Source organism: Papio anubis, unplaced genomic scaffold (genome assembly GCF_008728515.1).
Source record: "Papio anubis isolate 15944 unplaced genomic scaffold, Panubis1.0 scaffold213, whole genome shotgun sequence".
Taxonomy (NCBI): Eukaryota; Metazoa; Chordata; class Mammalia; order Primates; family Cercopithecidae; genus Papio; species Papio anubis.
In genome coordinates, this window is record NW_022162165.1 from 125,089 (window position 1) to 142,232 (window position 17,144).

Here is a 17,144-nt window from a genome sequence, read left to right on the forward strand (position 1 = left end):
CTCGGTCTCAAAAATAAAAAAGAAAAGAACCCTAGAACCAAAGAAAATTAAAATGTAAATAGCAGGCAGAGTAGCTTGAAAACTGGCTCTGGGCTTCCTGGCTGCCAGGACAAAAAGCAAAACATGATCAGCTCTTTAGTTTTATTGGGTATCATGAAGCAGAGTGATTCCTGGGAGATACAAAGATTTTTTCCTAGTACCTAATTATTTTTTGTTCCTAGTCACAAATTACAAAACTAATGCCTCACATGGAACATTATCTCATAATCACTGCACTAACATTTTTACAGCAATTTCCATTGTGGCTGTTTTGCCCAGTGTCTCATGGAGACAGTTCTGTTAAAACCTAGAATAATGCAGGCTGAGGAGATCTGGGAGAATAGGAAAGGCAAGGATTTGAGTCTTGAAGAACAAGTCAACAGACCAAGAATTATAGAAATGAGCACATGATGAAATGATGGAAAACTGAAGGCAGAATATGAACAGCCCCTTTGAATGAAGCATGCCAGGAATGATGGAAAAATTGGTTAGAAAGAGAGTGGAATGCGAGGGTGAGAAATGCATGGTTTATTTTTATTGTTTGTTTCTTTGCTTGTTTTGAGATGGAGTCTCACTCTGTGGGTGAGTGCAGTGATGCAGACTCCGCCTCCAAGGCTTAAGTGATTCTCCCACCTCAACCTCCCAAGTAGCTGGACCCACAGGCGAGTGCCATACCTGGCTAATTTTTTGTATTTTTGCCTAAGACAGATTTTTGCCATGTTGCCCAGGCTGGTCTTGAACTCCTGAGCTCAAGCCATCTGCCTGCCTTGGCCTCCCAAAGTGCTGGGATTGTAGGCGTGAGCCACCGCACCCAGCCGAGAAGTGCATCAGCAGAAGCTGCCACTACAGATTTTTTTCTTCAACAGGTTTGAGTTATGAATTCAATTGCTTTAATAGCTGTAGGACTCTTCAGGTTATATATTTGATCTTAGGTGAGTTTTGGTAGTTTGGGATTTTCAAAGAATTGGTCCATTTCATCTGATTTGTTGAGTTTACCTGCATAGAACTGTTTATAATATTTCCTTGTCATCCTTTTAGTTTCTGCAGGATTGGTAGTGATATTTGTCTTTCATTCCTGATACTGGTAATTTGTGTCTTCTGTTTTTCTATTGGTCAGATTTGCTAGAGGCTTATTAATTGTATTGATTTTTTTCAAAGAACCAGTTTTTTATTTCATTGATTTTTCTTTTCTTTTTTTGAGGTGGGGGTGGTCTCACTATGTTTCTCAGGCTGGTCTCAAACTCCTGGGCTCACGTAATCCTCCAGCCTCAGCCTCCAAAGGAGCTGAGACTACAGGCATGTGCCACCACACCTGGCTAATTTTTAGAGATGCAGTGTCTGTATATTGCTCAGGCTGGTCTTGAACTCCTGCCCTCAAGTGATTCTCCCACCTCAGCCTCCTGAGTAATTGGGATAACTGGCATGAGCCACCACACCCAGAATTTTTTTGTTTTTAATTTAGTTAATTTCTGAGATTGTCTTTGTCATTTCATTGCTTCCGCTTAGTTTGGATTTATTTTGCTCCTCTTTTTCTAGTTTCTAAAGGGAGAAGCTTTGATTATTGACTTCGAGAACTTTATTTTTTTCTAAGCATTTAATGCTATACATTTTTCTCTTAGCACTATCTTAGCTCCATCCTACAAATTTTGATGTTTTCTTTCCATTTTTGTTCAGTCCTAAATATTTTCTAATTTTCCTTGAGGCTTACTGTTTGGCCCATGGATTATTTAGAAGTATGTTAGCTTCTAAGTGCTTGGAGACTCTCTTGTTATCTTTGTTTTTGATTTTTGGTTTAATTCCATTATGGCCATAGAACATACTTTTTCAGTAAAACTCTTAGAAACAGAAAGGGGAATGGTGGTTAGGGGATTTGGGAAGTGAGAAAAGGAAGTAGCTGTTCAATGAGTACAGAGTTTCGGTTTTATGAGTTGAAAGAGTTCTATAGATCTACTGTATAACAATGTACATATAGTTAATATTACTGTACTATAACAGTGGATAAGATGGCAAATTTTATGTTATACCATTTTTACCGCAATTAGAAAAAAATCTCAATGTGCATACAGGTTGAAATGTACCATAGATTTTGATACTGAAATGGAACCTGTATGGACTTACCATTCCACCTTGCCTGGGACTTTCCCAGTTTTACTTTAAAAATAACAATCTCTAAATATTTTTACGTTTTTTAAAAAAGAACATACTTTAAGGCCGGGCGTGGTGGCTCACGCCTATAATCCCAGCACTTTGGGAGGCTGAGGCAGGCGGATCACGAGGTCAGGAGTTCGAGACACGTCTGGCCAACATAGTGAAACCCTGTCTTTTCTAAAAATACAAAAAAAAAAAAATTAGCCAGGCGTGGTGGTGTGTGCCTGTAATCCCAGCTACTCAAGAGGCTGAGGCAGGAGAATTGCTTGAACCCAGCAGGTGGAGGTTGCAGTGAGCCGAGATCGCACCACTGCACTTCAGCCTGGACTACAGAACGAGACTCTGTCTCAAAAAAAAAAAAAAAAAGAACATATTTTTTATTATTTAAACTCTTTTAACAGTTGTGAAGATTTGCTTTTATGACCAAGAATATGATGTTTTTGTGAACATTATACATGCAGTTGAAAAGAATATGTAGTCTACCCTTGTTGGCTGGAAGGTTCTGTAAACATCAATTAGACTCAGTTTGTTGATGATACTGTTCTACTAGTTCTATTAATTACTATGAGGAGTGTTGAAGTTTCCAACTGTAATTATGAATTTTTCTGTTTCTTTTCTCAATCTGTCAGTTTTTGCTTCATGTATGTTAAAGCTCTCCTGTTTGGTACATACACTTTAAGAATTGTTATGTCTTCTTGGTGAGTGTATTTCTCCTATCATTATGTAGTGTCCTTCTTTATCCCTCTCTGGTAATTTTCTTTTTCTTTTTACTTTTTTTTTTTTTTTTTTTTTTTTTTTTGAGGCAGTCTCACTCTGTCACCCATGCTAGAGTGTAGTGGCGCAATCTAGGCTCACTGCAACCTCCACTTCCCAGGTTCAAGTGATTCTCCTGCCTCAGCCTCCCCAAGTAGCTGGACTACAGATGCACACCACCATGCCCAGCTAATTTTTGTATTTTTAGTAGAGACGGGGTTTCATCATATTAGCCAAGACGGTCTCAGTCTCTTGACCTCATGATCTGCCTGCCTCGGCCTCCCAAAGTACTGGGATTACAGGCATGAGCCACTGCGTCCGGCCTCTCTGGTAATTTTCTCTGCCTGCCCCAAAGTCTGCTTTGTCTGAAATTAATATAACCACTATAATTTTCTTTTAATTAGTGTTTCCTTAGTATATATCTTTGCCTATCCTTTTACTTTTAACCTACCTATATCATGTTTGAAGTGAATTTCTTGTAGGCAGCAGATATTTGCATCTACTTTTTTTTTTTTTTTTTTTTTTTGAGACGGAGTCTCACTCTGTCTCTCAGGCTGGAGTGCAGTGGCATGATCTCCACTCACTGCAAGCTCCGTTGCCTCCCAGGTTCAAGCTGTTCTCCTGCCTCAGCCTCCTGAGAAGCTGGGACTACAGGCGCCCGCCATCACGCCCGGCTAATTTTTTTGTATTTTTAGTAGAGATGGGGTTTCACCATGTTCGCCAGGATGGTCTCAATCTCCTGACCTCGTGATCCTCCCACCTCGGCCTCCCAAAGTGCTGGGATTACAGGCGTGAGCCACCACGCCCGGCCGCATCTACTTTTTTAAAATCCAACCTGACAATCTACGCTGCTGCTTCTTTGTTTTGTTTTTGGAGTCAGGGTCTCACTTTGTCACTCAGGCTGGAGTCCAGTGGCATGATCATGGCTTACTGCAACCTTGACCTCCTGGGTTCAAGTGATCCTCCCTCCTCAGCCCCACAAGTAGCTGGTACTGCAGGCATATGCCATTTTTGTAGAAACAGAGTCTCACTATGTTGCTCAGGCTGGAATCTATGCTTCTGAACTGTGACGTTTAGATCATTTTAATGTAATATAATGCTTATATTTAGGACTACCATTTTATTAATTTCTGCTTGTTCCTTCTGGTTTTCACTTCTCCATTTTCTTTATCTGCTTCTTCTGGGTTATTTGAAATTTTTTACTATCCCTTTCTAAATTATCTGTTTTTTGTTTGTTTGTTTGTTTTTGTTTTTAGTATTATCCCTTTGATCTTTTTTTTTAGTTGTTGCTCTAGAGATTCCAGTACATATACTTAACTTTTCACAGTCTATTTAGAATCCATATCTTACCACATCAAGTGGAATGTAGAAATCTTACCATCATGTAGGTCCCTTTAGCCTCCCTACTTTATGTTGCAGTGATCTTATATATTAGATCTACATACATCAAAAACTATACCATACAATATTATAACTTTAGTTTTCAACCATCAAACATATTTTAAAGAATTCAGTAAGAGAAGAATAGTCTATTATACCCAACCAGGTATTTACCATTTCTGTTGTTTCTTCATTCCTAATGTTCCAAGTCTCATTTTTTTCCAAGTCTCATTTTGATGTAATTTTCCTTCTACCTGAGGAAAGTATTTTAGTATACCTTTTAGAGTTTCATTGGCAATAAATTCTTAGTTTTCTTTCAGTTGAAAATGTCTTCACTTTACCTTTATTCCTAAAGGATATGTTTGTAGGATGTAGAATTCTGGATTGACAGTTGTTTTCTTTCACCATTTTAAAAATGTTTTACTTTTTTTCTAGCTACTGTGGTTTCAGATAAGAAATCCATAGTCATTTGAACTATTCCCCATAAATAATGCATCATTTTTCTCTGATTGCTTTTAATATTTTTTCTTTGTCTTTAGTTTTCCACAGTTTGTGATGCGTCTGGGTGTGGATTTCTTTGGGTTTAGCCTGTTTGGAATTTCCCGAGCTTCTTGAATCTGGCCATTCACCAAATTTGGTACATTTTCAGCCACCATTTTTTCAGATATTTTGTCTGCATCATACTCTTCATCTTCTCTTTCCGGAACTTCAGTGAACCAACTGTTAAAGACTTTTCATTATTGTCCCACAAGTCCATAAAATTCTGCTCCTTTTTGTTAGTTCTTTTCTTCTGTTCTGTTCAGATTGGATAATCTCTGTTAATCCTTTCAAGTTCACTGACTCTCCTCTGTCATCTCTATTCTGCTAGTAAGCCCATTCAGTGAGTTCTTTTATTTCTGTTATTGTATTTTTCAATTCTAAAATTTCCATTTGTTTTTTCTTTATATCTTCTGTTTCTTTTCTGAGACTTTATATCTTTTGATTCATTACAAGAGAGTTTGGCTTTACTTTTTGGAGCATTTTTATGATGACTTCTTTAAAGTCTTGGTCAGATAATTTGAATATCTGTGTCATCTCAGTGTTGACTTCTATTAGTTGTTTTGTTTAATGTGAGTTGAGATCTTTCTGGTTCTTCATATGCCAATTTTGAATTGTATATTGGATATTTTTAAGTACTGTATAATGAGACTCTAGGTCTTATTTTTTAGTTTTTATTGGGGTTTGTTTTTGTTTTTGTTTTTTGTTTTTTTGAGACTGAGTCTTGCTCTGTCACCCAGGCTTGAGTGCAGCGGCCCAATCTTGGCTCACTGAAACCTCCATCTGGGTTCAAGCAGTTCTTGTGCCTCAGCCTCCCGAGTTGCTAGGATTACAAGTACGCACCACCATGCCTGGCTAATTTGTGTATTTCTAGTAGAGACAGGGTTTCACCATGTTGGCCAACCTGGTCTCAAACTCCTGATCTCAAGTGATCTACCTGCCTCAGCCTCCCAAAGTGCTGGTATTACAGATGTGAGCCACCATCCCTGGCCAAGACTCTAAGTCTTTAAATCATATGGAGAATTATCAAGGGAACCCGCCCCCGATGGTTAACATGGGTTCTTTTCTATTTCCTATGCGTCTTGGCTGGTTTGAGAAGTAAAGGGAAAGAGCACAAGAGAGAGAAATTTAAAGCTGGGTGTCCAAGGGAGACGTCACATGTTGGCAGGTTCCGTGATGTTCCCCGAGCTGTAATACCAGTAAGTTTTTATTAGCAATTTTCAAAAGGAGAGGGAGTGCACGAATAGGTGTGGGTCACAGAGATCACATACTCACAAGGTAATAAAAATATCACAAAGCAAATGGAGGCAGGGCGGTGATCACAGGGACCACAGGATGGGGCTTAAAATTAAAATTGGCAATGAAGTTTCACAGGCACACATTGTCATTGGATAACATCTTTATCAGGAAACAGGGTTTTGAGAGTAGACAACCTGTCTGACCTAAAAATTTATTAGGCGGGAATTTCCTCTCATCCTAATAAGCCTGGGGAGCCACAGAGCATCAAATATTTCATCCCTTCGGCTTCGACAGTAAAAGGCAGCTGCCTTAAGGGGGCTCTGTAGACCTACCCTCAGGGCGCATTCTCTTTCTCAGGGATGTTCCTTGCTGAGAAAAAGAATTCAGCGATATTTCTCCTATTTGCCTTTGAAAGAAGAGAAATATGGCTCTGTTCCATCCGGCTCATCGGTGGCCAGAAGTCTTATCTCTCTTGTTCCCTGAACATTGCTGTTATCCTGTTCTTTTTTCAAGATGCCCAGATTTCATATTGTTCAAACACACATGCTCTACAAACAATTTGTGCAGTTAATGCAATCATCACAGGGTCCTGAGGCGACATATATCCTCCTCAGCTTACAAAGAAGATGACGGGATTAAGAGATTAAAGTAAAGACAGGCATAGGAAATCACAAGGGTATTGATTGGGGAAATGATAAGTGTCCATGAAATCTTCACAGTTTATGTTCAGAGATTGCAGTAAAGACAGGTGTAAGAAATTATAAAAGTGTTAATTTGGGGAACTAATAAATGTCCATGAAATCTTCACAATTTATGTTCTTCTGCCACGGCTTCAGCCAGTCCCTCCGTTCAGGGTCCCTGACTTCCCGCAACAGAGAATGTTGATATTTTCATCAGGTGGACAGTGCATTTGGGTCCAGACTGCAAGTTCTGACCATCCTCTATGTTTTGTGGTTCTCATGTCATTTCCATGTGTAAGGATTTTGTAGTGCTCTTTGGGTCCGTTTCATATATGTGAAAAACAGTGGCCACCTTGGAACTTGGGTAATGGTATGTTTCATAGTTCAGTTCTCAAAGTCTGTGTATGCTGTTTAGGGTCAGATTCATGCATGGGCTCAGGGATAAACCCAGGAGTTAATAAAGAACTTTAACAAATTGCTTTTCCCAACTTTCCCAGGCTCCTCCCTTTCTGTGGCATTCCTATTACTTTCTGCCTCCTTTTTGGTGCTTCAGCTAGAAAACTGGAGCTTTCCTTGACTTGCTCTGCCATGTACTTACTGCAGGTCCCCATCTGGGGTCAAATGGTGAGGGCAAAGAGAGAACCTTGAACCACAGATCCTCCAATTGGAAAGGAAGTTTCCCTTCTCTTTGAGTTTTAGGTTCCTCCTGGCCTCCTTTGCCACCACTGCTGTCGACATGGGATCGGAACTTGAGCATGAAAGTATAGAGAAAAAGGAGAGGGAAAAGGTAGGGCATTGAGCATTAGGAGGCCCCTTTTCAGCTCCTTGAGCTAGAACCAGAGAGCTCCCCCTGGAAGTCTTTGTTGGCATTGATGCCCACCTCTGAGTTTCAAACTGTGGCGAGTAGAGGCCAGTGAATAGCAGAGGGGAAAAGTGATGATCTCACTTTTGACTTGGAAGTACTTCAAATTCTGGTCATCTTCCCCAGTACACCTGCTACTATTTATTTTTCCAAGTCCTCAAATAGCTGCCCAGTGCATTCCATCCAGGCTTTGTAGCTGCGTTCAGTGGGACAGACAAGATGGAGTGTGGTTACTCCATCTCACCAGGAAGTGGAAACCCACTACACATCTTTGAGTGGGAGAATTAATGTGCTCAAAATTCAGATTTTAGAATAGACTGCGGCAGTATTTGAATAGGGTGAATTAGAAGGGCTGAGATGGGAGCCCCACGAAACCTGTAATAAAAACTAAAAGGGCCAGGCGCGGTGGCTCATGCCTGTAATCCCAGCACTTTGGGAGGCCAAGGCAGGCAGATCACGAGGTCAGGAGATTGAGACTGTCCTGGCTTAAACACGGTGAAACCCCGTCTCTACTAAAAATACAAAAAATTAGCTGGGCATGGTGGTGGGCGCCTGTAGTCCCAGCTACTCGGGAGGCTGAGGCAGGAGAATGGCATGAACCCAGGAGGCGGAGCTTGCAGTGAGCCAAGATTGCACCACTACTCTCCATCCTGAGCAACAGAGCGACACTGACACTCTGTCTCAAACAAACAAACAACAACAACAACAACAAAAACCTAAACAAAAGTAATAAGAACTCAAACTAGTGGGACAAAAGTAGCAATGCAAAAATGGGGGATAGTGAGAACCAATGCAAGACATGTTATCTCACACCCACTATCCTATGGAATAACATTAATTCAGCATCACTGTCCAAATGTTACAGCCAGAAAGAAGACCCACATGGGGCATTGCTAATCGTTAAGGTCAGAGCCGAGACTGACTTTATTTATTTTGAGAAAGTCTCACTCTGTCGCCCAGGCTGACGTACAGTGGCACAGTCTCAACTCACTGCAACCTCCGCCTCCCAGGTTCAAGTGATTCTCCTGCCTCAGCCTCCCGAGTAGCTGGGATTACAGGCATCCGCCACCACACCCAGCTAATTTTTTGTATTTTTAGTGGAGACAGGGTTTTGCCATGTTGGCCAGGCTGGTCTCGAACTTCTGACCTCAAGTGATCAGCCTGCCTTAGTCTCCCAAAGTGCTGAGATTGTAGGCGTGAGCCACCATGCCCGGCCCAGAGCTGAAACTGACTTTAGAGATCACTTTATTCAACACTCAATTTTAGCAGTTTCATTGGTATGTAATTTATATACCATACAGTTCACCTGTTTAAAGTATGTAGTTCAGGCTGGGCACAGTTGCTCACACCTATAATCCCAGCGCTTTGGGAGGCTGAGGTGGGCAGATCGCTTGAGGCAAGGAGTTCAAGACCAGCCTGGCCAACATGGTGAAACCCTGTCTCTACTAAAAATACAAAAATTAGCCAGGCGTAGTGGCAGGTGCCTGTAATCCCAGCTACTCAGGAGGCTAAAACAGGAGAATCGCTTGAACCTGAGAGATGGAGGTTGCAGTGAGCTGAGATTGGGCCATTGCACTCCCGCCTGGGTGATAGAGTGAGACGCTATCTCAAAAATAAATAAGTAAAGTGTATAGTTCAGTCTTTTTGATATATTTACATAGTTGTGCAACTATCACCGTAATGCAATTTTAGAACATGTTCATCCCTCCAGAATGAAACCTTATACCTATTAACAGCCACTCTCATCCCCCACCCCAACTCCCTACTCCACCCAGCCTAGGAAACCATTAATATGTTTTCTTTCTCTACAGATTTTGCCTATTCTGGACATTTAAAAATAAATTGAATCATAAAATGTTACCTTTTGTGGATGGCTTCTTTCACTTACGTAATGTTTGGGAGGTTCATCCGTGTAGCAAATATCAGCACCTCATTCCTTTTTATTGCTGAATAATATCCCATTGTAGGGATAATGCCACAGTTTGTTCATTCATTCATCAGTTGATGGATATTTTGGGCTGTTCTCACTTTTGGGCTATTACGAATAATGCTGCTGTGAACATTTGTGTACAGGGCTTTGTTTGGACATGCTTTCACTTCTCTTGAGTATATATCTAGGAGTAGAATTGCTGTGTCATATGGTAACTCTGTATTCAATTTTGAGAAACCACCAAACTGTCTTCCACAACAGCTGTACCATTTTACATTCCCACTAGCAATGTTTGAGGGTTCTCAACACTCTCATTGTGCCCGGAGAGGTCGATTAACTTCCCAGGCTCACACAGTGGATTGGTAGGACTAAAACCCATGCCTCTTAACTCATAAACCCATGTGGCAGTTAGTGACAGAAATAAGAATAAAAACTGCAGTCGACTGAAAGAAAGCCTTCGCTAATTGAAAGATTTCTACCAATTCAGGAAAAAGAAAACAGTTTTTTATACTTACGGAAGTCTTCTCTTCAGATATCACTGTTTCTTTACTTTAATCAATTTTCAAAATTGTATTTCGTAAGTGATTGCAATCACTGTTCTTTGCTCAGATTGTCCCCAAAGTCTATAGCTGTTCTGGCCCCTCAGCCTAGACCACCGTGAGTCTTAGAACTCTGGATCAGGAGAGCTCACCATCAGTCCAGCTCCCTCATTTTGCAGATGAGAAACTGCTGAGCTGTGGTCTTAAGGATCTCAGCGAACTCTGGTACCCTCTTGGGACACACACGGGGCTCTAGCACCCTTCCCTAAAGTGTTCTCTGTTCTTCTGCCTTTCCCTCCAGGTGCAATATCAGCTACTTAGAAGAATGGCTTAAAGATAAGAATTTGCAGAACAGCTTAGCAAAGGAAACGTTGGAGCCCCTCTCTCAGGCAGCCTGGTTGCTTCAGGTCAAGAAGACCACAGACAGTGATGCTAAGGAGATCTACGAACGCTGCACCTCACTGTCTGCTGTACAGGTGACCGGACTTGCCTGGTGTCTCCCTGGCTCTTCCCTGACACATCAGTGCAGTGGGCATTGCCTTTCTTGGCTTAGCCCGCTGTGGGCCCCCTGGTTCTGTGTGTTCTCTTGGGATCATACCTATCACCCATGGCCCACCCTTTTATCTATAAATATTTATTAAATACTAACACTAGGTCTTAAACACATAGAAATGGGCTGGGCAAGGTGACTCACAGCTGTAATCCAGCACTTTGAGAGGCCAAGGTGGGAGGATTGCTTGAGCCCAGGAGTTTGAGACCAGTCTGGGCAACATAGCAAGACGCTCTACCAAAAAAAAAAAAAAAGCTGGGGGTGATGGCACACACCTTTGGTCCCAGGTACTTGGGAGGCTGAGGCGGGAGGATCATGTGAGTCCAGGGATTCGAGGCTGCAGTGAGCCAAGATCATGCCACTGCACCCCAGCCTGGTCAATAAAGGGAGACCCTATGTCAAAAATAATAATAATAATAATAATCACACACACACACACAAATCTCTGCAATGCATTCCCTGCCCATTAAACTCACAAATGTGTATGTGGAGGGGTGGGCATGTGGGAGGTGGGGAGGCTGGAAGGGGCTCCTCTTACTGATGTCTGATTATCTGATTTGCCTTTGCTCCCTATGGCACTTTTCTCCCTTTGTTTTCTTTTCTTGGAAATAGGTAACATACAGTTCCTGAGCCAAATTATAGGCCAAAAGAACCACCTGTGCTTCCCAATGGTTCCCAATAACCAGAACCATTATTTTATGAACAGAGTTATTATTTTGCATGGTCTAACACCATGTTATGTACTGTTTGCAGATCATAAAGATCCTTAATTCATACACGCCTATAGATGACTTTGAGAAGAGAGTGACTCCATCCTTTGTTCGCAAAGTACAGGTGAGATTCTTAAGGATGTGCCTTTTAATTTTTATCTCCTAACTATGGTATAAGATGTTGATATTTAATTAACATTACAGAAATCCAGGATTAAAGTACATTTACCCACATATACAAATGGAAGGCACCTAGCTCAAAGATAAGCAGGAAATTTTCCTGTGAAATTTTCAGAATCCACCTTAGTCCAGGTGGGAAGGGAATGAAAACACCAAAACCATGATTCCCATGCTGTGTTCTGTCAATATATCTTATTTCTTACTGATCTTTGAATACCATGCAAGTAGGCAGAGGCTGAATGGAAACCGAGATGATTTTTCTTTTATAATCATTTGTATAACCATTTTTTCTTATATAATCCCTAAAGTTTCTCCCCTAAGGAACGCTAGGGCAGCAGTTCTCCAAGTTTGGCTCAAGGATCCCTGGGAGTCCTTGAGACACTTTGAAGAGGGTCTGCAAACTCTTCCTTTTTCTGAATACATACCTGTGGATTTTCTAAATAGGTATCTGTGGATTTTCTAAATAGATACCTGTGGATTTTCTTCATGTATTTCAACCAAAATAACGTATCACAACAGATTGAATGCAGAAACAGATATATATGATATGTTATATATATGATAATATGACATATATATTAAAATATGGCATATATAATATATGATTATATATGATATATTAAGTCAGACATTAAAGGGATTTGCAAAAATAGAAAATACCACTTCTCACTAAATTTTCTTTGTTTTGGAAACTTATGTTTAACATGTATTGAGCTTATTTTAATGAATTAATAAATCATTTTAATTACTAATATGGCAAATACTGATAGTCATACCCATATACACAAAAGCTTTTGGGGCCTTGGTAATGTTTTAGTATAAAGCAGTCCTGAGAGCAAAAAGGTTGCAAACCCATGAATGAAGAAGAAAGTTGGGTTCAATAAAAATGTAATACTTGAAATCTACTCATGTTTGACCTTAGAATTATGCTGATTAGAATAGATTAGAATATAAAACAGATTTATGGTCAGCTCATCCCATGGGAAATTAACTTCTGAAGTGAAACAGGCAAGTTAATTGTTCATGAGAGCTGATCTGGAAGCCCTGGATAGACTTTGGAATTGTGCTGTTGTTAAAAAGCTCTCATATATGTCATTTCACGTGATGGTGCAAGGAGTTCTCCACTAGAGATAGTTGTGTTTTGCCTTGACTTTCAGGTAGCAGTAAAGCAGAACATGTTAGTTTCCTTACTCATTTTTCCTCTGATTCTGATTCCAGGCTCTCCTAAATAGCCGTGAGGATTCATCACAGCTGATGTTGGATACCAAATATCTCTTTCAAGTCACATTTCCTTTTACCCCCTCTCCACATGCTCTGGAAATGATTCAGATCCCCAGCAGTTTCAAGCTAGGCTTTCTGAATAGGTTATAGCAGGAGAAAAAGTCAATGCACTTTTTCCTCAAAAGCTAAGTGAAGGTTCAATATGAGGGATGTGGTTTATTAATTGGCAATGGAAATTGGAATGTGATTTAAGGAAGAAAATAGACTTTTCTCAAATGGACCACATCATCTCTCACCCACAGTGACAGTGCTGCTGCTGCAATTTTGTAAGAATTCACACACACCAGCTGTAGTTGGAAAAGCCATGTCTCACTCTCGAATCTCAGCTGGTTTTGACTGAAATTCCTGGAGGGCTTATATTTTCTTCCACGTGCCTCTTGATCTGTTCTGTCTGTGGCAGGGCTCTACCAGGAGGGAGTGAGATCTGGGGACACAGTGGCTTCCAAGTTTTCTAAGGTTCATGTGAAGCCTGAGTACATTTACAAAGCTGCAAGTGGATTCCCGGGCTCAGTCTTCCAGGAAATAATCCCATCTGGCCACCATGGCCTGCCAAGAGCTCTCTTGCCCCATGCCTGCTGGGGACGGAAGGTTTTCATGAATTCGTTTTAATGAAAATGCCCTGCATTGAGAAATGTTTATTTTAGAAAAGTTAGCCAGGCATGATGGCGGGCGCCTGTAGTCCCAGGTACTCGGGAAGCTGAGTTGGGAGAACAGCGTGAACCCGGGAGGCAGAGATTGCAGTGAGCCGAGATCGCACCACTGCACTCTAGCCTGGGCGACAGAGCCAGACTCTGTCTCAAAAAAAAAGAGTTTATTTTAGACCCTTCTAAATTTTTTTTTTCTTTTTGAGACTCCGGAGTCTAGCTCTATTGCCAGGCTGGAGTGCAGTGGTGTGATCTCGGCTTACTGCAACCTCCGCCTCCCAGGTTCAAGTGATTCTCCTGCCTCAGCCTCCTGAGTAGCTGGGACTACAGGTACACGCCACCACGCCCATCTAATTTTTGTATTTTTAGTAGAGACGGGTTTCACCGTGTTGGCCAGGATGGTCTCGATCTTTTGACCTTGTGATCCGCCCCCCTCAGCCTCCCAAAGTGCTGGGATTACAGGCATGAGCCATCTCACCCAGCTGACCCTTTTAATTTTTAAGAGAGTGTTCAATCTGAGATGAATCATATGAAGTATTTTTATGTGTATATCTATTTTAAACTAATATATTATTAAAGCGTAATTGCCGTGCCATTTATCTTCTCTGAAAGAACTTCACATCTTACCTACCAACATATTCACCATAATTTTTTTTATTTTTTAATACCTTTCATACAATAACTTTAAAAAAAAATCAGTTTAAAAAGGCAACCTAAATTATTTTCTCTCTCTAATCAGCATTTCAATGTATTTATTTTTAAATTTTCTCCAAAAGTAACTAAAAAATTATGTCGGACCCTCCTTTTGAGAAATCTATGTTTCCCAAGTTTTATGGGAACTGGCTATTTCTTGTCCCGGCACACCTTCTCATTCCTTCCTTTCAGAGCCTAAAACCTCATTTGATAAGCACTCCTAGTCTCTGGCCTGTGGATCCAGTGCTGTTGTGTTACCAACCCAAGAATCCCAACTGCACCTTCTGCGTCTAACAGTCACAGGTGATAGCTGTGATTCTATAATACAGACTAGCAATAATACAGGATTATGAAGCGATATCACCCTGCTAATATGTAATAATATCTTTTCATATTATAAGTGATTGAGTTTAGTTCATTTCAATATATTGTACATGAAAAAATGAAAAGTAGAACTTTGTAATACTTTAATCAATAAAATTAATTACCAAATGAATTGGCTCAGATTCTTTCATTGCAAGGAGATGACATGTCTCTTAAGTGCACAAGTTTTATGCCTTTCTTTAGGGTCACACTGAAAGACGCTAGAATCTTTACAGATCCATAATATCTCATTTAAAGTATATTAAAATGTGTAGAAAGGAAGTAAACATGTCACAGTGCTGGCTCAGGCTGTGTCTCCAGGGTGCTTCCACACTGTGTCAGAATGAGGGGCTACTTGGCAGAGGATTGGCTGGATTTCTGATCCTGAGCTGTGACCTCTATGCCCTTTCTAGACCTTCCCCACACCATGAGGAGCCATCACGGTTGATTTTCGGCTTCCATAACTCAGGATTTATGCCTGTTTTACAGCACTTACCCTGGGCTGGAAGCCAGAAATGCTGCCCACTTCCTCTGTAGGCCTGTGAGCCCCAGAGGGCAGGTACCACATCCTCTGCATCCCTGCCCTCATCCTACTGCTGATGAGGTGGGAGAGAACTGACGGAGCCAAGTCCTGTCGGAGGACTGTGTGTGTGTGGCAGGGAGTCAACCATGGGACAAAGTAGGTCATGTTTGGGGACAGGGAGACCTGTGGAGGCTGAGGAGTTTATGTGTGGAAACATGGGGAGAGGCAGGCACTCACCCCACAGTCTTGATCAGTTCTACAAAGCTGACAGTGGCAAGGAGACCAAAATAGAGAAATGTTAAGAACATGCGGCCCAGGTGAATGTGAGGCCTGCTCAGTGAGTGGGCGCAGACACAGAGGTCAAACCTGCCAAGGTCTCCCTCCACAGTGAGGCTGGGCAGAAGGTTCCAGGGGTGAGTGAGGGATGCAGATGGCAGCGCGTGCCCAGCAGGGAGCATGGAAGTGCAGTGGAGGAAGAAAGCAAGCTGAGAAGCACTCTGAGAAGATAAGGAGATTAACCGGTGGGAGAGGTGCTTCACACCTCAAGCTGCACCAGTCCTCACCTCTCACCGTCTGCTCTGTGGCTCCCAGTGCTGACTCTGGAAGGTACGTGCATGCTGACATTTAGTTAAAATACTCCAGCTTTTGAAGTGCTCGGAAAAGCATCCAGATGAGTACAGGCCACAGTGTTAGCAGGTCTTTGTGGTGGGAGCATGGGTGAGGGGTTTTGTTGCTGTTAATCTGTAAAATCTAATTTTTCTACAATACACATGAATTTATTTTGAAACAGTAAAGTGTTTTTTACATTAATAGTGGCATCAGGAAAAAGATTAAGCATACTTAAAATCACTAAGTTGGTTTTAAAATTTGATCCAGGTGACACATGACAACATAAGCCTCTGAGTACAGCTTATGGGGTTAGAAAAAGGTTTTTGACACAGAACATTTTGTAGTTTTAAGTCTGAGATACATCCACATTGTTGTGTGTATCAATTTGTTCTTTTTTACTCTATGCTCATTTCACAATTTAGTCTACAACTGGTGAACATTTGGGTCTTTCAAGTTTAGGCCTATGAATAAAGCTGCTATGACATTTGTGTGTGTGTGTGTGTGTGTGTGTTTTTAAAGGAAATAAGCATTATTTTCCGTGGCGTATGTATGCAGGAGTAGAATTGCTTGGTCATAGAATATATCCGTTTCACTTTATTAGCTCCTACCAACCAGTTTTCTACAGTGGTTATACCAACTTACACTCCCATCAGCAGAGAAAGGCAGTTCCAGTCTCTGCATCCTTGCCCACACTTTTGTGTTGTCAGGCTTTTTAAGTTTCCTGATGGGTAAGTAGTTGTATCACACCGTAGTTTTACTTTGTATTTCTTTGATGACTAATGATAATGAGCACTTTTTTATATGTTTATTGACCATATAAGTATCCTCATTTGTGAAGTGACTACACAAGCCTTTTGTCCATTTTAAAAATAATCTTTATTGAGATATGATGTCCACATGTTTTGTTTCATGTTTTAAAACCCATCATTTTAAAACATATATTTCAGTGTTTTCTTAGTTTATTTACAAGGATTTGCAACCATTGTCACTAACTCCAGAGTATTTTCATCACCCCAAAAAAGAAATCCCATACCCCTTAAGCAGCCACTCCCAACTCCCTCCTTCCCCCTTACTCTCTCTTCCCTCCACCTCCCAACTACTCATCTGCTTCCTGTCTCTACGAATTTGCTGATCATGTACACTTCACATAAATGAAATCATACAACATGTGGCTTTTTGTGTCTGGCTTCTTTCATAGGATAGCGTTTTTAAGGTTGGACCATGTTGTAGCATGTGTCAGAATGTCATTCTTTTTTGTTGCTGAATAGCAGTCTACTGGAGGGATAGACATTTTGTTTATTCGTTTGTCAGTTAGTGGACACTTGAGTTGCTTTCACTTTGGGCTAATAATGCTGCCATGAACATTTGTAGGTGCATTTTTTTTCTTTTTTCCTTTTTTTTTTTTTTTTTTTTTTTTTTTTGAGACGGAGTCTCCTCGCGTTGCCCAGGCTGGAGTGCAGTGGTGTGATCTCGGCTCACTGCAA

General features: G+C 41.0%; 1 protein-coding gene across 3 annotated transcripts in view; it reads left to right on the plus strand.

Annotated features, from left to right (window-relative positions):
- MYO5C (myosin VC) overlaps positions 1-13,536 on the plus strand; it is a 107,090-nt gene extending 93,554 nt beyond the window's left edge. For 2 of the 3 annotated variants that reach the window (XM_021940568.2, XM_031661642.1), the window contains 3 exons: positions 10,409-10,583; positions 11,411-11,491; positions 12,766-12,924. In XM_021940568.2, the coding sequence (XP_021796260.2) occupies positions 10,409-10,583; positions 11,411-11,491; positions 12,766-12,918 (409 nt within the window). In that variant the 3' untranslated portion in view covers positions 12,919-12,924. Of the gene's footprint in view, positions 1-10,408; positions 10,584-11,410; positions 11,492-12,765 lie in introns of all 3 variants that reach the window. The other variant, XM_031661641.1, reaches the window with a different exon arrangement.
- The last annotated feature ends 3,608 nt before the right edge of the window (positions 13,537-17,144 follow it).